Below are 27,410 nucleotides of genomic sequence, written 5' to 3'. Positions count from 1 at the left end.
AATGAAAATACGTTATTAGATGCACATAATTCAACTAACTTTATTATTTTGTCAAGTGCCAATGGGAAATGATCTGAATGAGGGGATAATTTTTCCCTTAAAAACTGAAGAACGTCCTGTACTGGTATTTTTGTGAATAGGGGAGTCTACGTCAAGGCTTAAAAGTTTTATGTTGTGAAGTGGTATATGTGCTTCTCTGAATTTGTGACAAAAATCTTCCGAATGTTTAATGTGACTGGGAGAAAAAGTGCCTAAAAGAAAAGGAGGCCAGCTAACCATTTAGAAATTTTGTAATTGAAAGCTTCGGCGCATGAAACGATGGGTCTGAATGGAAGATTGTCTTTGTGAGTTTTGGGAAGGCCATAAAAGTAGGGTAATTTAGGATTAATTACTTTAAATTTCTCTAATAGTTCAATACTCTTTTTGTCTTGGCCAATTAATCTTACTTTCCGAAAAAATTCTGTGGGAACATTCTGGAGGGGATTTTTCGTCAGGTTTTCTTAAGTATTTGTGTCGCTAAGGAGCTGGTTGATTTTGTCGAGGTAGAAGTCTTTGTCCATTATTACAATTTTGCTGTCTTTGTCGGATCTACTTATTATAACATCTAACTTTTTTAGCGAGTTGATGGCTATCATGAATCTGCGGGGAACAGGATATTTCTTATGAAGGTCAGTTAAAGCATTTAGTAACACTCCTTTTAAACATATCTCTTCACGGCTGTAGTTTTTTTCAGATATGAATTTATCAAAAGCCACTATGAAGTCTAGGTTGTTTTTGCGGTCTGGCATAAGGGCAAAGGATAAGCCTAAATTTAAAACTAAATGTTGATTTACAGTAAGGGGGGTTTTCCGCAAGTTTGAGAAAGAACTGAACAGACTACACCGGCTGAAAAACCAAAAACACATTTTGGAAGAATGCCTCAAAGAACAAGTACTTCCAAAAATGTACGGATTCGGGAGATGGACTCTACAATCAAACCCCTTCCCTCTATCACACAAGATTTTCCTGGAAGAAAGAATCACCAGTACGAGAAACGACATCTTCTTGCTACGCAGAGTGATACATGGAACTCAGTCTAATCTTCGCCTCCTCACTACAAACCACATATACAGGTATCTGATTTCATTCTGTTCCTACATTGCTGCCTATAATAGCGTGACTCATTCCAACAGACTTTTACGCAAGTTAAATAACCTAATAGATAATAGCGCATGGAATAAACTTGAACAACAAGACAAAGTTTTAAACTTATCCAACACCCCCCTTACTGTAAAATCAAACATTTAGTTTAAATTTAGGCTTATCCTTTGCCCTTATGCCAGACCGCAAAAACAACCTAGACTTCATAGTGGCTTTTGATAAATTCATATCTGAAAAAAACTACAGCCGTGAAGAGATATGTTTAAAAGGAGTGTTACTAAATGCTTTAACTGACCTTCATAAGAAATATCCTGTTCCCCGCAGATTCATGATAGCCATCACTCGCTAAAAAAGTTAGATGTTATAATAAGTAGATCCGGCAAAGACGGCAAAATTGTAATAATGGACAAAGACTTCTACCTCGACAAAATCAACCAGCTCCTTAGCGACACAAATACTTACGAAAAACTGACGAAAAATCCCCTCCAGAACGTTCCCACAGAATTTTTTCGGAAAGTAAGATTAATTGGCCAAGACAAAAAGAGTATTGAACTATTAGAGAAATTTAAAGTAATTAATCCTAAATTACCCTACTTTTATGGCCTTCCCAAAACTCACAAAGACAATTTTCCATTCACTCATCGTTTCATGCGCCGGAGCATTCAATTACAAAATTTCTAAATGGTTAGCTGGCCTCCTTTCTCCTTTTTTAGGCACTTTTTCTCCCAGTCACATTAAACATTCGGAAGATTTTTGTCACAAATTCAGAGAAGCACATATACCACTTCACAACATAAAACTTTTAAGCCTTGACGAAGACTCCCTATTCACAAAAATACCAGTACAGGACGTTCTTCAGTTTTTAAGGGAAAAATTATCCCCTCATCCAGATCATTTCCCATTGGCGCTTGACAAAATAATAAAGTTAGTTGAATTATGTGCTCTTAACGTATTTTCATTCGGGGAATCATTCTACAAGCAAAAATTCGGGTGTAGTATGGGTAGTCCTTTAAGTCCTGTTTTAGCCAATCTGTACATGGAATACTTTGAAACTACAGTAATAAATGCAATAAAACCCAAAACATGCTGTAGATGAGATACGTGGATGACATTCTAACATTTTGGGTGGGGGATAAGTGGGGTAATTTTAATGAATTCCTCTCAAAATTAAAGCACGAGTGCCCAGCATCAAATTTAAAGTTGAATGGGAAACAGACAACAAAATTCCTTTTCTTGATGTTTTAATAATCAGAGACACGACAGAATACAAATTTACCATATACAGAAAACCAACGTTCTCACTTTCATATATTCACTACTTTAGCTATCCACGACATTACTATCAAGATAGGTGTAGCTAGCAACCTATTCTTAAGAGCCTTATGAATTGTTCCCAGATTTCCTGGAAAAAGAATTTGAAACTAATTCGGCAGGCAACTTTCATCTTTAAAGTATCCTGACCATATAATTGAGAAGCACTTCAAAAAGCAAACGTAATTTTCTACCGACCCCCTAAAGACAAGACCAGAAACACGCCCAACAATAAAATAAAAATTCCTCACCTGGAGACGATTAAGAGAATCCCAACCCACACCCTTGGGAAATCCAACCCTTTTGCTATACCTACCCAAATACCTTAGCCAAATCCCTGATTAACGTCCAACAAAAAGACATCTCCCAAAGACTCTGGGTCTATGAGATCCCATGCCAGGACTGTGACCAATCTTACATCGGATTTACAGGTAAATCACTTCCCCAGAGATTAATACAACACAAAGGGTCAGTTAGGTATGGACAACAGAACTCGGCTATTTTCAACCATATAAATGAACATAACCATAGAATAAACAGGAATTTGTCACGTGTGATTTATAGCAGCAACTGCCGGTACAAGAGTCAAATGATGGAATCGGCCTTAATAAAAGAGAAGCAGGTAATGAACATCTCAAAAGGCGGGTGGATCTCAGATGTCGTCAACGAAGTTTTCATTCAACCAACGCTTAAGAAGATTAAAGGAAGATTATCAGCGGGGGTGACCTAAATTGGCTTACTTGTGGACGGATCTCTTGGTATAAATACCACCTTTTCTGTAAACTTTTCTCATTCATATACCTGAAGAGAGAGACAGCAGTCTCTGAAATATAGTACTTTTTCTCTCTACATTTTGGTGTTTTTGTTTTTATGGGCTCCTTTTATTAGATATATATATATATATATATATATATATATATATATATATATATATATATATATATATATATATATATATTATATATATATATATACATATACATATATATATATATATATATATATATATATATATATATATATATATATATAATATATATATATATATATATATATATATATATATATATATATATATATATATATATATATATATATATATATATATATATATATATATCTAATATAATATATATATATATATATATATATATATATATATATATATATTATATATATATATATATATATATATTATTATATATATATATATATATATATATATATATATATATATATATGACCCCGACCTGGGTCGCGTGGGTTTCTTAAGTTACTGTGGGTCATGCAGAAATCAAAACGCTCAGTGATTAATTTAACACCGGTCTTATATTCTGAATGAATTTACACAAGGGCCCGAGTGAAATGAACTTAATATCTATAGTACCGGCGGGATTGAGACCGAGCGGAAACCGGCAGAGGGCACGAGGGGAATGTGCGTCTTTCCCTTCTCTTGACCGACGCTTGACTGCCTGACCCTCAAGGAGACGGCTTGGTTTCCTCTCTCCTCAATACCCCCAGAAAACCCCCGATATATTGCTTCTAGGCCATGATTGGGTCTGGCACCTGTCCTTAGGTCTATTGACCAATGGGTGCCAATATAGGTGACGCCAAAGAACCAACGAACTTTTGGGGGGGATGGTTTGGGGGGAGGTGACGCTTTCTTCATCTGAGAGAGAATGACCGTTAACGACCTCATGGCGTCTTGTAAGATGTTCCGATATTCTAGGGAAGTTGTTAATATAGCCCTCTAGAATGGCTTATCACTCCCTCCCCAAACTCCTTTGCGTTCCTCGCAAAGCTATAGTTTCCGCCTTGTCCCATCTCGAGTCTCTTTTCTCAAGGTACTGATTTATCTAAATTCAAATTAACTATCTTAAAGGGGGCCATTTGACGTGTGTACAAACCAAAGGTTACAAGTAAATTGAACCCTCTTACAACATCATAAGATCTTTTTAAAAAAAAAAAAAATTAACTATAACAATCACTCTTGCCTGGAACAGATCAACAAAACCAAAAAAAAAAGAAATCTTTCAATAAGTTCATGTTCATACTCAAACAAAATGGTGAAAACAAAAAGACAGAAAATTTTACACATTCAGCCACTGCCCTTGGTAATCACGACACATGGCATCCATTTTTAATGACATTGTATCACGTTAATCTATTAAATTTCTTCAAAATAACAAAAACATAATTTAAACATACACAGAACAAAAATAATGCAATGGAATTTTACGAAAATAAAAAAAAATCTTCCTGGAACATCAATGTGCATTTACTACTATCACAAAAAAAATAAAAAATAACTAAAGAACCATAGAAATAAATTTGGAAATTCAGGCACAAAAACAAAACAAAAATTTCATCATCTGTGAAAATAAAAAAAACTTTACAAGCATTAGTGAATTTATGAAAGATAAAATAGGATGGAATCGGTGTTGCGACAATTTAACACAAATAAAAAACAACAAATCAAATAATAAAATAACGTACAAAGCAACATAACCCATAAAACAGAATTACCACATAAGAATATGATCCACAGGTAATAACATTTGTTCTGAAAATAATTTGGACAAGTTTATATCAAACAACATAATTCGTGACACATTACAATCTGATCGAGATAACAAGAAATAAAATAAAAAAAATAAAACAACTGGTATGATTCTGAATCCTAGGCAAAGACGTGGGTTGGCATTTACAGTCTCTGTTCACTGACCCCTTTCATTTACTTTGGAATAGCATTTACTTATGACATAGGCTCGGGAGCTCGGTCTTGCGCTCTCGGCCGGGCGCCCACTTGCGCCCTGGTGTTTTCCATTGGCTCGCCTCCCTCCCAGGTACCCGGCCAACCTCGGTAACGGGTTACTGGTTGGTTGGTGTGGTACACCAAACGCCTTGACGTATACTGTGTGCTACAGGTGTTTCTCGCTTTGTGCTTCTGGTACAATTAAGTGGAATAAGCCAGTATTTCGATTAATTTCTTTCACATGATGTGATCCCAACAGGCATGGTTTTATCCACCATCCTATCCATGGTGGGAGCGTGTACGCACCCACGAACACAATAATACTTGTATTACCCTGGCGCCGCAGGGAGTGGTCTCACCACATTTAATGCTCACGATAGAATTTAACAAGAACCACTTCGAGTGCCCTAAAATAGGGATTTCTTTTTCTATGCAGTATGCCTGGCGTAAGGATTTACATAATAAAATGGATGATGGCTCTTTCAATAAAAAAATACTTAACAGGTTGCTTTTCCATCGTATTAAACACACGATAGTTACTTACAAATCTAGTTATGTCTCAAAGCAAGCCATCCCCAAAAGAAATGTTCACGGGCTCTTCTAAAAGATCTTTCTATGCCTACATGTCCAGCTTAAGTGCTAACATGATCTATGTGTATATCTGTCTCTACCAAGGCTCGAGGAGAACGACTTGGCTCGGGATATTAGCGCCCTTTCCTATTTACTTAACATGACGTCTTTCACAATGAAAAACACGTTTTTTTGATAATGCACAAATTCGGGAACTCGTTACTTTCACCTTCCACACAAGCCTTAATCTGACTAATCCAAGCTTTAGACACCTGACTTTCAACCAATTCTCGCACACTCCAACCACAAAAATCAACCACACTTTCATTCTCCGGGCATTTATTCTGGAATCCCCCGGACGGAGTTCCACCTGCATTTAACCAGCTACCGCCTCGGGTACTCCCATTCACCTGAGAGTGCTTGCGAGATTCCCGCTTTCTGCGCGTCGCGCTTACGTTTGATTGACTGTCATTGTTCGGTACCGTCGCGACGTTGCTGGCACTATGCCTGCAGTGCCTGTGCCACCAACGTCACGAGGTTTCTTTTGTCGTTCCTCCCTGCGCCCTGTAGCACGAGTTGTTACTCTTATGATGTTCCTGGAGAGAGCATCCGCCATCCTATTACCTTACCCTGGGACATATTCAATTTTTACGATGTCAAACTCTAAAATTCGCTCGATCCATCGAGCTTGGCGATTTGTAATCTCGCTCTTATTCAGCAGGTACATTAATGGTTGATGATCTGTGAAAACCTATTTTATGTCCCAGCAAAAAAAAATAAATAATTGTGTCTCTCCAGCAACCATAAGACCGCCAAAGCCTCTCGATCGAAGGTACTATAATTATTCTCTGCCCCTTTTAATCCTCGTGATGCAAAACAAACTGGTCTTTCATTACCTTCATCGTCAATCTGGGAGATTACTCCTATCGCAATATCACTTGCGAATGTGGTCACTAAAAAAGGACGATCGAACCTCGGTTAAGCCAAGAGTTTGTCGCTCCTTAGGGCATCTTTTAATTTCTGAAAAGCTTCTTCCTCCTTCTCACCCCATTGGAAACCAGGTTGCTTCCTTAATGCATCTAACGGTCTCGCTATCTGTCCAAAATTTCTAATGAACTTCCGATAGTAATTTGCGAGTCCGAAGAAGCTGGCTACATCTTTCGCATGTTTTGGTCGTGGAAATTCTTTAATTGCTATAACCTTATTGGCACAAGGCTTAAGGCCTTCGGAAGTTACTAGGTGCCCCAAAAATTCTACTTCGGCCTGGAAAAACTTACATTTTTCTAAATTTATTTTCATCCCATGACGCTTAAATGCTTCCAAAACATCTTTATGCTCCTCTACAGTAGCACCAACTACAATGATATCATCTAAATGTACAAAAACTCACAATGCTAATTATAGAGGCTAAAACGCGTATCATTACTCGTGAAAATGAGCTGTAAGATATTCAACCTGAAGGGAAGGAAATTATATTCATATAGCCAATTGCTATAAAGGCCGTTTTCTCTTTACTTTTAACATCAAAGCAAGCCTGACTTGAGATCCAATGTGGCGAAAAACTTACTCTCCTTTACTTTAAGCAAAAGCACTCCGATCGAGGGCAATGGATAGGCATTATCCTTGGTAATGGCATTAGCTTCTGTATTATTACTTAACTAAAATTATCGTTATTTTATTTTATTTTATTTATTTTTTATTTGTTTACTCATTTATTCATTTATTTTTCCCATTTTTTTAATTATTTTTTTTTTTCTCTCTCTTACCTAACCCGGGGCATTGACCAGTGATCTTAAATGGACTCGTATCATTAGTACTTGAAAAGAATAACAATCTGGTTTAACTACGAGAATCTCAGAGGTCAACACCCAGGTAACTACTACTAATAACAATAAATTTAACATTACACACTATTGGTGGTGTTCTCAGACAACCACTGGCTATTGAGGAGAGGCTCTAGGGGGGGCGGGTTTTTGGTCTCCTACCCTCAAGGTGGAGGACTTGAAAACCAACAATAAAAATGAACAAAATAAAAATAAAAAAAAACATCAACAATTTCCAACAACATTAATGGCAAGCAATATCAGTGAATTGGTTACTACTCATTGACTCTAATAAGAACAGTTCGTAAATAAATTACTCAAACTGCAATCACAGATAAATCACAAAAGGGTTCAGTTACCACAAATCTGATTAAAAAAAGAAATCGACTAATCACTAGTTGATTGTTTACATTATTCCTGATAAAATAAAATTTCTCAGACAAATTACTTGAATAACTTAAAAATTCATATCAAAAGGACATATTCTAATAACACATAACAGACAATAAACTAATCACAAAGCCTTTTGATAATATAATATTTACAAAAATAAAGTTTAAGCTACAGTGAATAAAACAAAACAAACAAACAAAAAATTTTTCAAGGTGGGTTGCCCAAATGTTCACACCCACTGTTTAAATTCTTCACAAAGACCCTCACTGACAATTATTCACGCTGGTCAATAATTACTCTCCTCGTGTCCCTTGTGCCAAGGAAGGATCCCAGCTGACCCTCCTTCCTCCCTCCACGTCGCCGTCCCCTTCCTCTTGAGGGGAGGGGAGGAGTGTCTTGCTACACTCCCTTGCTGTCGTCAGCCGCCTTCCGACGGCTGTCAGCTTTTCTTACTTCTAACAGCTTGGTCTATACCAGACGAAGCTTACAGCTCACACTCCCCCATCCATCCTGAAGGTGAATACCGTCTCCTCAACGGCTAGAGGGGCTAGGGGAAGGAGGAAAGTGCCCATCTCCTTCCGACCCATTCCCGCTCTTGAGGGGGGTGTGCTGTCCTGTAGGGGGAGTCCCCTACTCCGACAGTCTCACTCTGCTACTCTTCGGGGGGGAGAACTGGTATCCCTCCCGCTGCCCAACAGGGTGGTTTCCCCTGTTCTCTTGGGCGCACACAGCTGACTCCAGGCACTCTTCTTTCCCTTTGGCGGGAAAGACTTTTGGCGGGCGCTCATTGCTGTCCGCCATCTTTGCTCCGTTCTTTGTCATCGCCGATGGTCTGCGAAGGCACTGCTGATCACTGTGCTGATGATCGCCTCTTTCCGCTTGCTATCGTAACCAGCGTCTGGCTGGTTTTGATTTGGGGAGTGCAAATCTTCTCTCCAGTAATACGACACTCGTCCTTTCTGTCTTTCCCTCGCTTATACACTGCATACAGTTTTTCTAATCTGTTGGCCGTTTTATGCACAGCACGTGTGTGCGTGTATTTGCCCGTTTCACGATTTCCTCGCGCTCGGTATTGCAATATCGCACGCCGACTTTCTTCGCTATCTACCGCTCGTTACTTTGACATTTAGTTACGTGAAGGCAAGCTCGAATTTGCTTAACGTATCACTTCAACGTCGGCCCTTTTGTGTTGTTGTTTCATGTGACCGCTCCGTCGTGTATTTTCCGATCATAAAGACACTGAACAATTTGTCACCGAATCCGCGCCTCGAAAGACCCACAGATCGCTATATTTACTGTTAATTAGCGCTTCGCAGCGGACCCCACACACCTGACACCAAAATTATGACCCCGACCTGGGTCGCGTGGGTTTCTTAAGTTACTGTGGGTCATGCAGAAATCAAACGCTCAGTGATTAATTTAACACCGGTCTTATATTCTAATGAATTACACAAGGCCCCGAGTGAAATGAACTTAATATCTATAGTACCGGCGGGATTGAGACCGAGCGGAAACCGGCAGAGGGCACGAGGGGAATGTGCGTCTTTCCCTTCTCTTGACCGACGCTTGACTGCCTGACCCTCAAGGAGACGGCTTGGTTTCCTCTCTCCTCAATACCCCCCAGAAACCCCCGATATATTGCTTCTAGGCCATGATTGGGTCTGCACCTGTCCTTAGGTCTATTGACCAATGGGTGCCAATATAGGTGACGCCAAAGAACCAACGAACTTTTGGGGGGGATGTTTGGGGGGAGGTGACGCTTTCTTCATCTGAGAGAGAATGACCGTTAACGACCTCATGGCGTCTTGTAAGATGTTCCGATATTCTAGGGAAGTTGTTTATAAGCCCTCTAGAATGGCTTATATATATATATACATATAATATATATATTTATAATATATATATATATATATATATAATATATCTATATACAATATATATATACATATATCATATATATATATATATATTATATATATATATATATATATATATATATATATATATATTATATATATATATATATGTATACTAAATAGCCACATGAAAGGTGAAGAATCAAAGACCAGGTACCAAGCGCTTTCGTGTATTGCGTACACTTCTTCGGGGTACAAAGTAAAATAAATAAATAGAAACATAAACAAGAAAATTTCACAGAACAAAGATCAAAGCCATAACAAGCAAATTATCATTACAAATTGTCACTACCAAACAAGTAAGAATACTTTAAAAGTGCTTAAGAACTGAAACTGCAGTTAGTATAACAGGCTGTTGCTAAAAGGTGACATTGTATTTCCCTACAATTTTATAAACAAGGTAACTATCTAATTTAAAAAGACCTGAACTCAGATTCATTAGTTGATCGTTAAAATGCTTAATAAATGCAGATTCAATTATGTTTCTTTTTACAATATGGTTACAAAATATTACTTCAGATGCATTTTTCCAGTCTATACTATGGTTAAAATCATTCATGTGTACAAATAAAGCACTCGTCAATTGACCTGTTCTAACTGCGTAACGGTGTTGTTTTAGACGTTAGTCTAGTTCTTTACCAGTTTGACCAAGGTATTTGTAATTACAGCCAGCACAAGGAATCGTGTAAATGCAGCCACTAGTTTGTTTAGGGGAATTACACACAATGATATTTTGAAGTGTTCCTGAATTTTTATATACCACATTTATCTTGAAAGTTTTCAGTAATTTCTGAATAAAAGAAAGATTGACATTATATGGCAGTGTTAAGATATTTTCTCTCACAAAAGGCTCCCTATTGTTAGTGGAATAAAAAATATTTCTAGCTTTCTGCAAAGATTTGTCAATTAAAAACTTTGGGTATTTTAACCTATTTCCTACGTCATAAATTTTACAATTCTCGGAGTCTAGGAATTCCGGACTGCATATCTGTAGTGCCCTTAAAAACATGCTACAAAAAACTGAGAGTTTTACATTAACAGGGTGGTCTGAATAATAGTGGATATAAGAACAGACATTGGTAGGTTTCCTGTAAACATCAAACACAATGCTTCTATCCCTTCTATGAACCAAAACATCTAAAAACGGTAATGAACAATTATTTTCTTCTTCAACGGTGAATTTAATAGAAGGTACCAAATTATTTAACTTTTCTAAAAATATGTTCAAATTTTTGCTCATGGGCCAAACACAGAATATGTCATCAACATATCGAAACCAAAGAACCCCCTTAGGCAAAATACCAGGTAATATTTTTACTTCAAAAAATTCATATACAGATTGCTAAAGTACTGGGAAAGGGATTTCCCATAGCAATTCCAAACTTTTGATGGTAATAATTTCCGTTAAAAACAAACTTGCAATCTTTAATGCATAATTTTATCAATTCTAAAATTTTGTCAGAAGCCAAGGGTAAAATATGCTTTGTTAATTCGTCAGCTAAAAAGTTCAAAAAATCATCAACTGGAACATTGGTAAATAAAGAGGTAACGTCAAAACTGATCATTTTAAAGTCGTAATTTACGTGAGCATTACTGATTTTTTCAACAAAATCGGTATTATTCTTTATATGTGATTTAGATATGTTTCTGACAATAGGCATAAGAATCCTCCCAACTAACCATTTAGACAGTTTATATGAAACGCTACCAACCGAACTGATTATTGGGCGGACAGGATTACCAAACTTGTGCGTTTTAATAAGACCATACATATACGGTAAGGTTGCACTTTGCGAGGAAAACTGTTTGACTAGAGGATCATTTCCTTTTAAGACACTTTTTAATATCTTATTGAAATTACTATCAACTGAGGCAAGGGGTTTTTTTCTTAGTTCTGAATAAGTTACGTGATCTGACAAAAGATTGTACATTTTTCTAACATACTCATCCTTATCCATTATTACCAGAACCTGGGATTTATCAGCTTTTGTAATATGCAGGTCATTATCATTTTTTAAGTCAATGTAACACTTTATAAAACGTCTAGGAATACTAGTTGGGATTGGTTTCGACATGGCACCGTAAACAATACCTTTACAAATGTTAATTTCGTCACTAGATAAACTACTATTCCTTTCCAGATTATTAAATGAATTAGCAACATCTACATAATCAATATTTTCTTTTGAAAACGAAAAGCTTAAACCGTAACCTAGAGCACTTAAGACATTTTCCTGTAATGGTCTACTTGACAAATTTACCACAAAATCGGGGTTAGCATGATTATTCCAGTCACTGTTTTCGATCAAACTCTTCAGCTTTCTTCCTAGTCAGTTATTTACTCTGCGGCATGTTGCTCTCAGCTTCCTATAACAATAGTTCTTAAGTGGATACTTCCAATCTTCAGGAATGAGCATATGAAAACTGTTTGGTGACTTATTGCTAATATGGAAGCCATGCGTGAACTCTACGACTTTGCTGTATACTATCCTTCTTTGGTGGCTATCGTGACGTCTTTCTTCTCTGCATTGATTAAGGCCCACAAGCTGAAGCTTTGTTACAGATTCCTGAGGAATTGCTTACTGGAACATGTAGTACCAAAATCGTTCATTCCACGAAGATTGCTCAAATTGGCGGACCGACCTTTTGATGACTATCAACGTTTGATCCTGCAGAAATATATTGAAATTGCAAAAATAGATATGCAAGAGGCATTTCATAGTTTGAGTGAAAAGCGACGCAGTTTTCATATGCTCATTCCTGAAGATTGGAAGTATCCACTTAAGAACTATTGTTATAGGAAGCTGAGAGCAACATGCCGCAGAGTAAATAACTGACTAGGAAGAAAGCTGAAGAGTTTGATCGAAAACAGTGACTGGAATAATCATGCTAACCCCGATTTTGTGGTAAATTTGTCAAGTAGACTGTTATAGGAAAATGTCTTAAGTGCTCTAGGTTACGGTTTAAGCTTTTCGGTTTCAAAAGAAAATATTGATTATGTAGATATTGCTAATTCATCTAATAATCTGGAAAGGAATAGTAGTTTATCTAGTGATGAAATTAATATTTATAAAGGTATTGTTTACGGTGCCATGTCGAAACCAATCCCAACTAGTATTCCTAGACGTTTTATAAAGTGTTACATTGACTTAAAAAATGATAATGACCTGCATATTACAAAAGCTGATAAATCCCAGGTTCTGGTAATAATGGATAAGGATGAGTATGTTAGAAAAATGTACAATCTTTTGTCAGATCACGTAACTTATTCAGAACTAAGAAAAAAACCCCTTGCCTCAGTTGATAGTAATTTCGTTTTCCTCGCAAAGTGCAACCTTACCGCATATGTATGGTCTTATTAAAACGCACAAGTTTGGTAATCCTGTCCGCCCAATAATCAGTTCGGTTGGTAGCGTTTCATATAAACTGTCTAAATGGTTAGTTGGGATTCTTATGCCGCGCGTTACGAATTCATGCATTATTTTCTGATAATATTTTCTCTGTGTTGCTTTTATCGTTTTACAATGTGTTATATACCAAAATGATTGCAATTTAGTGTACATTACAACAACAAAAAAGTAACTTGTTACCTTTAACCGTTTTGCGCACAGCGCGACTTGAATACAATTATATATGAAATTTCGTTTTTGCGCTATCATATATTGCATTATTTATATATGATAATGATAATTTTTTTCATTTCTGATGGTTGCATACTAAATTTCAGCCAATGACAAAAAAGGAGCCAAAAATGAACTCTTAATCTTGAAAACTAAGCACGCTGTGATTTTTTGAAAAAAATATTTTTTCCGCTTCCGCGCTCACTCTGAAACACCTCCGGCACACGGGAGACATTTTTTTTTTTTACCGCTTCGCCGTTTAAGGGTTAATGGCTGTATACATTTACGCAACGAGTATAACATTAAAACCATACTTTCATAATTCTCTTTTGCTGTTTTTGAACTTATGTAACTAGAAGATGGGATAAAGTTAGGCTACTGTAATTTGGTCTCTCATAAAATCGGATTATCGTAAGACGAATTATCGTAACTTGAACACTACAGCTACCTGTACACTATATAAAACCTTATTATGTATATATATATACAGGCAGTCCCTAGGTTACGACGGGTTCGGCTTACGACGTTCCGAGGTTAAGGCGCTTTTAGATTACATTCATCAGAAATTATTTCCAGGGTTACGACGCATGTTCCAGGGTTATGACACCTACAACACTCATCTGGCATAAGAAATATGACACCAAAAATGCAAAATAATCAATATTTGAAGGTTTTTTTATGAAAAATGCAATAAGAATGCAGTTTACATAGTTTTCAATGCACCCAAAGCATTAAAACTAAGGTTTACTTAGTATTTTTTATGATGCTCCGGCTTACGACGATTTTCGGGTTACAACGCGTCTCAAGAACGGAACCCCCCCCATAACCCGGGGACTGCCTGTATATACTATATATGTATATATGTATATGTATATATATATGTATAATATGTAATATATATAGATATATCATGTAATATATATCTATATATATATATATATATATATATATATATATATATATATATCTATGTATGTCATATATATGTATATATATGTATATATATGTATATAATATATATATATATATATATATATATATATATATCTATAATATATAATAGATATATAATATAATATATATATATAATAGATATTAGTATATATATATATATATATACTAATATATATATATATAGTATATATATATATAGATATCTCATTATATATTATATATATAGATATATATATTATATATATATATATATAATATATACATTATATATAAATATGTATATATATATATATATTATATATAATATATATATATATATTATATATATATTATATTATATATGTATATGTATATCTATTATTATATATATTATAATATATAGATATATATATATATATATATTTATATATATAAGTAATATTATATAAATATTTATATATATATATATATATAATACTAATATAGTATTGTATTTATATATATTATAGATAGAGATAATATATATTATTTATCATATATATATTATATATCTATATATAATATATATTTATATTATATATATATATATATTATATATATATATATATATAATATATATTATATATATATATATATATATATATATATATATATATATTAATATATATATATATATTATAGATATATTATAAAGAGATTAGTACCTAGAATCCGACACACCTGGAAGATGAGCAACCTTCCCAAATAAGCATAAACATGGGTACAATCTTAAAAGATTAAGTCAAATCTGCTCAGACACAAGGACAAGACAATTAAAGGATTAGTATGGGTGACAGCTATTTAGAACTTTGGAAAACAAAAACATATTCACAATAAATGTTAAACATACATATACAACAAAGATATCTCTAAGGCAACTAATTTATATATATATAATATATATAATTATATATATATATATATATATATGTACGTATATACGTACACACACACACACACACACACACACACACACACACACACACACATATATATATATATATATATATATATATATATATATATATATATATATATATATATATATATATACAAAACAACCACATGCAAAAGTCACCAGCAATGAGTTAATAACTAAAACAACCATACCTTCATATCAACAGCCTTTCCGGAGTCTTTTGGCCCTTTTGTCCATTCCCACTCTTCAATTCCATGGTCATCTGTGCTGGCATTACCATACAAAGTAATTTCAGTCTGAAAAAGGAAACGTATTGCAATGATGGTGACTTTAACTTGATCTCTAGCAGTAAGTTCTGAACATTCAAACAATTTGAAAAATAAGAACTTTTAACAAATTTGTGCCTAACTAGTTAAATTTACAATGAAATGCTGCTAGAGTTTATATTTGATAACATTTCTGGCAAACGTGGTTTTTATCCTCAAGGAACTTTTCCATGTTGAATTGTTTCACATTTATGGGTCGATTTTTGTGGAATTTTATACTTTTGGTAAAACTTACTGAACCTGAAAAATAGGAAAGGATTGAAAAGGAGGACTGTGCAGGTCATTGAAAGTTTTCTGTCTTATATATTTTAAATAACAAAATCTAACAGGCATACTACTGTGGATTTAATTTCCCAGGAAAAGGTATCATAGCTGGGATGGGATTCATATTTAAAGCTAATAGTAGTGGGAATTGTGGGATCATCAACTACCCGATAATGTTTGGACCTGAGAGAGATCACATCAACAGCTCAAGGGCAGAACTATTCTGGGTTCAAGGGGTGGTCTGGTTTCGTGAATAAGACTTATGGCATTCTGCCTGGTTTGCCCATATGATGATGAGTGACTACCTAACAGCTAGGTATGCAGGAATCCTGAGTGCTTGTATACACTCCAAACTATGCATCTACCAGCCTACTACCATTTTCTTTACAGGGACTAACTGTCTATCGGAATTTGCTGACCATGAATCTGGGCTATTGTAAGTACAGTATGGTCCAGAAATATGCATGACTGGATTGTGCAATTCCCCTTTTATGTGGTCACTAGTTTTCAAAAATAGATTTTCTGTATCTGCGAAGCCATTCAAAGTCTGCAAGTTAGGCACCACAAAAGGTATCAAATCTATTGTGTTTTCAAGTAAGGGGGAAGGGGGTTCGCTGATGTCTGAGAGAAGGGGGGGGGGTAATGTGAGAGAAAGGTTTCCTGCTCAGCCACTGGTTAAGATGGAAGGCTCCTGCTCAGCCATTGGCAAAGACTGAAGGCTCCGCCTCACACATTTGTGACGTCATAGCGTGGTGTGTATGAATGATCGGTATCATCATCATCACCATTGCTACTGGATTGGTAGAGGAAATTCCATCCAGAAGGTTTTTAAAGATTTTTACAGCAGGAAATTACTGTATCGTACAGTACACTTGCAACCAATGGTGGCAGTGTTTGCGTATGGGAGTTTTTACCATCCAGGATGTAATTTTAAACTTTTTCAAGTTATTAGAACTTTAAAACCTTTTTAATATTTTATTTATCCATAAGAACAATGTCATATTAAAAAAATATACAGAATGCTACATAGAAAGTATTGAAAATGAGTAATAAAAAAGTCTGATTGGGTAAGTTGCCGTTTGCCTTGGCTTTAATGATATTATTCCCATACAGTGTGTGTATTGAAATCTGCTATTTTCCAGTTCTGTGAGGCTGTGGATAAACCAAATTCTTGCATAACTGGGGACCGTACTGTAGTAGAAATGGGTTTATTGTGAACCATAATGCTAACTTAACCCTTTCATGTCCAACTGACGTAATAGTACGTAAAAATACCCTATCCCCTATCTATCCAACTGACGTAGTGGTTCATAAAATTTACCAAAATTTTTCGTGCGTGTGGTAGGGGCATTTTTTTTTATTTTTGGACAAGTAGCGATTTCCACAGGCTAGATCATACCTTGGACCGTGTATCTCGGGTATCAATACGCCAGCAAAGTAGTTTCTGTACTGCGCATGCTCAAATCCCTGTACTGCGCTCTGTTTCTTACCCTCTTTTCTATCAATTTTTTCACCGGCTGGACTTATTCGTTTTCCATTGATTTATATGTCAATATTTAGAGAATTTTATTGGCTTTCTCATAAAAAATAATTCATTCACCTGTCTTTCATAGTTTTTGGGTTACAAACGAAAATATAAAAATAAGTAAAGTTTTTTTTGTTTTTTTGTTAAATAACTCACATTTTTTCGTATTTAGAGGGCTGGGACTCTTACTCTGACTATTCCACCATAAAATACTAACATTTAGAAAAAAAGGACAGAAAATTAACATTGTTGGCATAAAATTTATATTTTCGCTGAATTTTCGATATAATTATTTTTTCGCACTGTCAAGCCCTCCCAGATACCTCAGATATCTGGGGACACAGTGCTCAAAACTAAGCGGATATGAAAGAGTTAAGTAGTGACTGTTTCAAGTACGTATCATATTTTCAAACAATTATAAACAATTAAGGTCTCTCTTTATCTTATGAAGAAGTAAATAGAATACTTGGGCCCCATGACAACCTGAGTTTCTTATGACAAATGAATACTTTGTGAAGAGTGCACTACCTATAAGAGGCTCTTGGAAATGATATCTCTGCCCATCTAGAAATTATGAACAAAGAAAAAGGGCTCAATTCCTTACCTGTGGAAGGTATACAATTTGATCACCCCCAGCATTTGCAGTAGGCCGATAATCGGTCTCCTTCACTACACTAAGGAAAGTGGTTGTATTACCTTCTAAACCTTCTTCATCTTTCACTAACAACCTGAAAAATTCTGTACCATCACTAAAAATAAACTGAATATTTTTAAAAAATTATTCTACTGACATACTGTATATCCATTTACAGTACGAATTCATAAAATTACTAAATTTCCAAATAATATACACAGCATATAAATGCTATTGTCTCTTTGCCTAAAGGTAATTTTGATGTGCACTTTTATAAACCAAATTGTGATTAACATTGATTGATAATATAACTGGTTCTCTTAATTGTCCAATCCATGTGTATTTGCAAGAGACAAAAATTAATCCAAACCCCCCTTCCAGAGAGCAAATTTTGCACAAGCATGTGAAACATCATATATCTCTATATTATCAAAACAAAATTTAGTTTATGAACATACAGAAATAATAGTTTATGAATATACAGAAATAAATGGACTTTAAATAAAAAGAAAATTTCTGAGAGCATTTTTTTAACCCTTAAACGCCGAAGTGGTAAAAAAAAAAAAAGTCTCCCGTGTGCCGGAGGTGTTTCAGAGTGAGCGCGGAAGCAGAAAAAATATTTTTTCAAAAAATCACAGCGCGCTTAGTTTTCAAGATTAAGAGTTCATTTTTGGCTCTTTTTTTTGTCATTGGCTGAAGTTTAGTATGCAACCATCAGAAATGAAAAAAAATTATCATTATCATATATAAATAATGCGATATATGATAGCGCAAAAACAAAATTTCATATATAATTGTATTCAAATCGCTCTTTGCGCAAAACGGTTAAAGGTAACAAGTTACTTTTTTTCGTTGTAATTTACACTAAATTGCGATCATTTTGGTATATAACACATTGTAAAACGATAAAAGCAACACAGAGAAAATATTATCACAAAATAATGCATGAATTCATAACGCGCGGACGTAAACAAATATTTTTTTCAAAAATTCACCATAAATCTAAATATTGTCCTAGAGACTTCCAATTTCTTTCAAAATGAAGACAAATGATTGAATATTACTATACTGTAAGAGTATTAGCTTACAAATGCAGTTTTTGACCATATCTGACGAGTTAAATTTGACCGAATGTCGAATTTTTTAATATATATATTTTTTATATGCAATTATTTCGGAAATAAGAAAAGCTGCAACCTTCAAATATTTTTAGTTTTATTTTACATAAAATTGCGACACATTTTCATATATAAAACTCTATGAAATGCCTAATATGAAACGGAGCAAATATTCCGAGAATGGGATGTACGCATTTCGGAGATTTGTGGCGGAGAATCTGCACGCGGAGGGAAGGAAAATGTTTTTTTTTTAAATTCACCATAAATCTAAATATTGTGCTAGAGACTTCGAATTTCTTTCAAGATGAAGATAAATGACTGAATATTACTAGACTGTAAGAGTTTTAGCTTACAATTGCGTTTTTCGACCATTTCGGTAGTCAAATTTGACCGAACGTGGTTTTTTTTCTATTTATCGTGATTTATATGGAAATATTTCAAAAATGAGAAAAGCTGCAACCTTTAATTATTTTTTGTTGTATTCTACATAAAATTGCGCACATTTTCATATATAAAACTTTATGTGACGGCTAATTTAAAATGGTGCAAACCTTACCACAATCGCACGTACGATTTTTTCGGAAGAGTTACCGCGCGCACGTAAAGAAAATTCACCATAAATCGAAATATTGTGCTAGAGACTTCCAATTTGTTGCAAAATTAAGGTAAATGTTTGATTATTACTAGAATATAAGCGTTTTAGCTTACAATTGCGTTTTTCGACCATTTCGGTAGAGTCAAAGTTGACCAAAGGTTGAAAATTTGTCACTTATAATTTTTTATATGAAAATATTTCAAAATTGATAAGAGCTACAACCATGGGTTGTTTTTAGTTGTATTGTGCATGAAATTGCACACATTTTCATATATAAAACTTTGTAACGCTTTATGAACGGTAATTTAAAATGGTGCAAACATTACCACAATCGCATGTATGATTTTTTTCGGAAGAATTACCGCGCGGACGTAAGGAAAAGGTTTTTTCATAAATTCACCATAAATCGAAATATTGTGCTAGAGACTTCCAATTAGTTGCAAAATTAAGGTAAATGATTGAATATTACTAAAATATAAGAGTTTTAGCTTACAATTGCTTTTTTCGACCATTTCGGTAGAGTCAAAGTTGACCGAAGGTTGAAATTTTGGCACTTATCATTATTTATATAAAAATATCTCAAAACTGATAAAAGCTACAATCATGAGTATTTTTTTGTTGTATTCTACATAAAAATGCGCACATTTTCATATATAATACTCCATGTAACGGCTAATTTAAAATGGTACAAAAATTATGTCAAAGTGACGAAATAATTTCAGAGATGTGTCACAGATACTTTTTAGTGGCAAGAAAGAAATTCGCGCCTGCGTAACAATTGTAAACAAAACAACGCCTTGATCCGTGAACTCCCAGCATCCCCCAAGGCGCGTGATTCAAAAGTTTAGGTAGTAGGCCTATAAGTATTTTTCCGCGAATTTTAAAAAAAACTTTTGTAAGTTGACGTAAAATACGTCCAGTCGGCACACGAGAGACAAAAAATGTCGACGTAAAATACGTCCAGTCAGCATAAAGAGTACCACCTTGTGTGGTATGTGTACTTTCACTGGTTCAATAACTATTTAAAATAGTAATAATTATACATAATACTGCACATGAACGATAACTGAATACAACTTACATATCTAGAAACATGGTAAGACTATGGCATTAAGACTATTGTGTTCTAACTGTATCTACAGAAAACTCATAACTGCTGCTGAAACAATGTTTAAAACAGTAAACATACATATTACTTAACTAAATGCATATAAGTATGTACTGCCTTTGAAGAAAGAAAGGTACCTGTTTATGGATGAAATGAAACATTATGTGACAGCAAGAACATTACCCGATACCATTACTGATAGCAAGACACGCTACTAGACACCACATCCCTTAGGCCACAACTGCATTGCTTTCTACTTTCCCTGTTCCCTTAAATTGCTTCATATTTGGCTACCTAATTTCTTTCATGAGATCTTGCAGCAATTTTCCTTTCATTTAAGAACAAATCCTTAGTGAGTGATCAAGTCTTGTTACACAAATTTGCAAAATTATGGTGTATTTGACCTCTAACAGTAAAACTAGCTGATATGAAATTTTTATAATAAAATAAAATTTTATGTACTGACCAAGTAGTTACATAGCTATAGTTTCTATCCGTCGGCAGCTAGAATTTTGAAATTTGCGGTAGCACTCTATTGTTTTGGCTAGGCGATAGCCCCCACCCACTACCATGGAGAGGGGAACCAAATCAGCACTGAAAATCAGTTGTTTATGTCCTATCCATGAGAAGGGAGGAGGGAGGGCTCTGATCATGTTTACTACTTAATAAGTATACATGAAATCTTATTTTATTATAAAAATGTCATTTTTATGTATGCCACTTACCAAATAGTTACACAGCTGAGTCCCACATTGTAGGAGGTGGGATCCATGGATATTAGATTACAATTCATATGAAAATAATGGAAATTTATAGGTAGTGCTAGCATTTAGATAATGCTTGTTGGTTCTTTATCTGTTAAGAGAGCTGTTACAGATGATTACTGCCTCTGGATGATGCTCATCTTAACTTGTAGAGACATGATGGTATAGCCAAGAATCATCCTCTACTTAGTGGGATCTATGTATCTAAGGAATAGTCTGTGACTAGCAAGGTCTACACAAATATGCCCCTGCACAGAGTAAAAATATATATATATATATATCGCTGTCAAAATATATTAAAAACCATACCCAACTATCAAAAAGGACTGAGGGGTACTCCTGGTACATTCAGTGGTACCTCGAGATACGAGCAGCCTAACATATGAGTTTTTTGAGATACGAGCCGGAGCTCGGGCCATATTTTCGTTCAAGATACAAGCCCAAATCCAAGATACAAGCCGTGTTTCCGGAGCGTCCCGCTAGTTGGCGTGCAGGGTCGAGCAACATCCGAGAGCATCTCTCGCTCACTCGCACGTGTTACCCGCTTGAATCAAAGTGTATCTTGTGCGCTGTACTCTTTTTTGCTTGATTTTTGCGTGATTACTGAACTTTTTTGTGTGTTATCATGGGGCCAAAGAAAGTGAGTGCTAAGGACAATGGTGACAGGAAGAAGAGGATGATGTCGATAGAACTAAAGCAAGAAATAATAGAAAAACATGAGCGTGGCGCACGAGTGATTGAACTCGCAAAGATCTATGACTGTAGTACATCGACAATTTGTACGATATTGAAGCAGAAGAATGCCATCAAGAGTGCTACACCAGCAAAAGGAACCACAATTCTTTCCCAATTAAGGACAAATATCCACAAGGAAATGGAGAAGCTTCTGCTCGTGTGGGTGAAAGAGAAGGAGTTGTCAGGAGATACAGTGACGGAGACGGTAATATGCGAGAAGGCACGGAGTATTTATGCCGACTTAGTGAAGAAAGAAGCATCAACTTCTAAAGAGGCATCAGAAGAAGCGTTTAAGGCAAGCCATGGCTGGTTTGATAATTTTAAGAAGAGAACTGGCATCCATTCAGTGGTGAGGCATGGAGAAGCTGCGAGTGCAGACGTGAAAGCAGCCGATACATACATCCAAAAGTTCGCTGCGCTTGTTGCGAGGGAAGGCTACGTCCCGCAACAGGTGTTCAACTGCGATAAAACGGGCCTATTTTGGAAGAAAATGCCACAGAGGACTTACATCACAGCAGAGGAGAAGATGATGCCAGGCCATAAACCCATGAAGGACCGTCTGACCCTTGCATTATGTGCAAATGCTAGCGGTGATTGTAAAGGGAAGCCACTGCTAGTTTATCATTCGGAAAATCCTCGAGCCTTCAAGACGCACAAGATACTGAAAGAAAAATTGCACGTTATGTGGCGCGCCAATGCTAGGGCATGGGTTACGCGGCAGTTTTTTACTGACTGGGTAAATCTCGTCTTTGGCCCTGCAGTGAAGACGTATCTGCAAGAAAATAAACTCACGATGAAAGCATTGCTCATCCTTGATAATGCTCCAGCCCACCCACCTGGTCTTGAAGATGATATTCTGGAGGAGTTCCAGTTTATCAAAGTTCTCTACCTCCCACCAATACGACTTCAATCCTACAGCCGATGGATCAGCAGGTCATTTCCAACTTCAAAAAGCTGTACACGAAGCACTTGTTCCACCGCTGCTTTGAAGTGACGGAAAACACAAATCTAACCCTTCGAGAGTTTTGGAAAGATCACTACAACATCGTGATCTGTCTACGTATCATTGACTTGGCATGGCAAGGGGTAACAAGACGAACGTTGAACTCTGCATGGAAAAAGTTATGGCCTGATGCTGTTGCAGAAAGAGATTTCGAAGGGTTTGAGCCCGAGACCGAGCAAGAAGAGTTGGAGGAGATTGTATCTCTCGGAAAGTCGATGGGTCTAGAGGTAGATGAGGGTGACGTCAATGAACTCGTCGAAGAACATGAGAAGGAACTCTCAACTGAGGAGTTCAAGGAGCTGCAGATGATGTAACACATGAAGGTTCTGGAAGAGATTAACACGAGTGAGGAGGAAGAAGAGCCGGAGGAAGTGATTTCTACAGGTGAAATTAAAGACATGCTGGTAATGTGGGAAAAGCTGTCAAATTTCATTGAAAAGAAACACCCAGAAAAAGTGGCAACTGGTCGTGCTTCAGCGCTTTTTAATGACACTTGTTTGTCACATTTTCGAAGCATTTTGAAAGGCAGGCAAAAGCAAAGTTCTTTGGATACATTTTTATTGAAAAGAGCTGCAAGTGAAAGTACAGAAAGTGCAGCCAAGAAGGCAAAAACAAGTGATAATTAAATTTACGTAAATGTTAAGCTTAGTTAAGCTTAGTTTAAGTTTAAAGTTAAGTGCATTGTTTTAAGTTTTTTCTTTCATTTGAAATAAAGAAAGTGTAGTTTTAGTTTTAAAGTTACGAAAAGTTTTAAGTTCTAAAAAAGTGCAGTTTACGTACGTGTCTAGAGTGCCTACATCACTTTCCCCCTCCCTCCTCCTTGCCGTTCACCTTCGTTAGCCGCACTCGTCTGTCTCCAAAGTAAGACTATTATGCTAAATAACTCTTTTATTTCTTTATTTCATATTTTGTTATGTATTTGTTAATTATACATGTTTATTTGTTATTTAAAAACATATCTTTATTCATAATTTACAATGGTTTGGGGATTTTTCATAGGTCCGGAACGGATTAAATTGAATTCAGTTATTTTATATGGGAGAAATTCGTTTGAGATACGAGCCGATTGACTTACGAGCTCGGTTCTGGAATGAATTAAACTCGTATCTTGAGGTACCACTGTAGTACCCTGAGGCTTCCCTATGACTCAATGACCTTATTCAAAGCAAAGAGAACAGGCTAGGAAGAAATATCTTCCTATTACACTCTCACCAACCACTATGCCAGCAACTAAATACAGACCCAGTGTACTGCAGTTGCAAACCATTTCGATTTCACTCGGGTAATGAGAAACGAACACTGATCTGCATTTCCAATAAGTTGCTTGGATAAAGGAATCCAAAGAGAGGTTATGCTTAAAAGAAAGTGAAGTTGCCACTGCTCTTACTTCATGAGCTTTCAATTTAATTTAATTAAAATCCGACTCTTTAAAAAGGACGAGCCTCTACAATCAGATTTCTCAAGAACACCAGGGCATTCTTAGACACAGGGAGAAACGAGTTCCTCACGGAGCACCACAGGTGATCAGAGGGGCCCGGAATCTTCTCCATCTGTTGCAGATAAAATTTCAGTGCTCTGACTGGACAAAGGCACCTTTCTTTGTCTTCTGGACCTACCAAGTCCCTAAGACTTTTAATGATGAAAGAACAAAGCCATGGCTTGGATGGGGGTCTTGTTCTTTGCCAAAAATCCCAAGGTTAATGTGCATACAGCATTACCTTGAGCAAAACAGACTCTCTTATACATTGAGTGGAGTTCACTCCACTCAATGTATAAAGCTACCAAGAACAAGGTTTTCTAAGTTAAGTCTCTCAAGAATGCCACATTCAATGGCTCAAATGTAGTTTGAATAGCCATTTAAGAACTACATCCAGGTTCCAGGACAAAGTTTCTGGAAGCCCTACGAGTAGCACTCGCTGGAGGATGTATCACTTCAATGGATGTAGAACCCTTGTTTATCAACATCCCTGTTGATGAGACCATTCAAATGATCTTGGACAAGGTGTACAGGGACCCCGATAAACCACCCTTAACCATCCGAGCATGCCCTGCTGGAAATCTGCACTAAGAAGGCCCCCTTCTCTGACCACTACAGCTGCATGTACACCCAGATCAATGGGGTGGCAATAGATTCTCCCCTTGGCGTCCTCTTCACCAATTTTTACATGGGCACTGTCAAAGAGAGGGTCTTCAAGAATTCCAGCAAACCAAGGATGCATGTGCGCAGACTCCCAGGAAGAGATATAGCAACTTCGACATGTATTCCATGATCATAGCTACCTTTCCTTTACAACAGAACACTGCCAAGACCGCCACCTCCCCTTCCTCGCCATCTCTGTTGAGCAGCAAGACACCTGATTCTGCATGAAGGTGTACACAAAGCTGACAAACCATGGTAAGTGCATGAATGGAGAGAGTGAGTGCCCTGAGAGGTATAAGCACTCCACCATCAGTGCCTTTGTCAGGAGGGCCCTTTCACACTGCTCTTCCTGGTATGACACACGCAGTGAATCAGAACTCGCGGCCCAGGTCCTTGTCGACAACGGACACACCAATCATGCTGTTGATGCTGTGATAGCAAAAACGTCAAAGATTCGTATCTCCAGGAACCCCACCCCGCATCCCAACATCCCAGAGCCCACCAAGCTTTTTTACAAAGGGCACTTCCACCAGAGGTATAAGGAGGACATGCAAACCCTCAAGACCATCCTCTAGGGAAATGTCACTCCCACCAATCAATATAAGAACATAAATTTGATAATATATTATAAAATGAAGGAGATGAGCAGCCTGGTGATGAGGAACAACCCAGCGGCCCCCTGCAGGATCCCTTGAAACCAAATGTGGTCTACCGATATACGTGCCCCATTTGAGGATGCCTCGCCAAATACATCAGCATGACCAACATGCGATTCTCAAAGAGAATCTCCTGCCACACCTAAGAAGCCGTTTATAATCATGCCATGACTGTCCATAACACAAGAATAAAAAGGAGCAATATTATACCTAATATCGAGATTATTGACCAAACTACTGATCCCTGATGTCTGTGCCTCCTGGAAGCCCTCCATATAGGAAAGGAGGAACCTAACTTGAATACTACTCAAGAAACTTTTCTCCTCCTTACCGCCGCCCGAAGATCAGACCTTCATTCCTGGACACACTATTTGAGTGCTCACAAGGCTGAATCCCTGTGACCATCAACAAGCGATCCCCAACTTCGCCCAAGATCGGCTTGACCAATCAGAAATCAGCTCTACGATTCGAGCCGCTATAAATACCAGCATGTAGACACCATCTCTTCACTTCTACTGCTGACTAACTAAGAAGATGACCTAAGAGAAGGTCAAAATGTTACGATAAACCAGCTATACCAGCAATAGTACCAGCTGAATACCAGAGACAACCCTGACCTGACACTGATCGCGCTTATGGAATAATACTAACACTGACGACAACCCATTTGACTTGGACCTAAGATCCACCATTCCAGTACACTAATATACTGATAATACCAGTATTGACAGCAAAATCCTGTTCTAAATAAAATATCACTTTCAGCATTATTTAGATTTCTCCCAATATGAATACTGGCCATATTAAAAAGTATCACTGAGCCAGAGAAGCAAGTAATAAAAAAATAGAAAAGATAATATATAAGGTTGATTCGCTGAATTTTGCTATTTTATTCAACAGAATTTGATACATATTTTAAATAAAATCTTTCCTCATCTTTTGTTTAACTCACTGAAGAGAAGTTCGAAGGCAAAGCTGTCAAATATGTCAATTTAATATGACAGGATGGGGGAGCATTGCCAATTTGCAGGTCTCTCTCTCTCTCTCTCTCTCTCTCTCTCTCTCTCTCTCTCTCTCTCTCTCTCTCTCTCTCTCTGTATAGTAGATCGCTTTAAATTGATCT

General features: G+C 36.3%; 1 protein-coding gene across 3 annotated transcripts in view; it reads right to left on the bottom strand.

Annotated features, from left to right (window-relative positions):
* LOC135217718 (dyslexia-associated protein KIAA0319-like protein) overlaps nt 1-27,410 on the bottom strand; it is a 248,419-nt gene that overhangs the window by 109,235 nt on the left and 111,774 nt on the right. For all 3 annotated transcript variants that reach the window (XM_064253707.1, XM_064253708.1, XM_064253706.1), the window contains exons 7-8: nt 18,139-18,262; nt 15,611-15,715 (exon numbers count right to left, since the gene is read on the bottom strand). In XM_064253707.1, coding sequence (XP_064109777.1) covers nt 15,611-15,715; nt 18,139-18,262 — 229 coding nt within the window. The remainder of the gene's footprint in view (nt 1-15,610; nt 15,716-18,138; nt 18,263-27,410) is intronic.

The sequence above is a fragment of the Macrobrachium nipponense genome, chromosome 7 (genome assembly GCF_015104395.2).
Source record: "Macrobrachium nipponense isolate FS-2020 chromosome 7, ASM1510439v2, whole genome shotgun sequence".
NCBI lineage: Eukaryota > Metazoa > Arthropoda > Malacostraca > Decapoda > Palaemonidae > Macrobrachium > Macrobrachium nipponense.
Note: the sequence above shows the minus strand (reverse complement) of the source record. Positions and strands in the feature narration are given on the sequence as shown.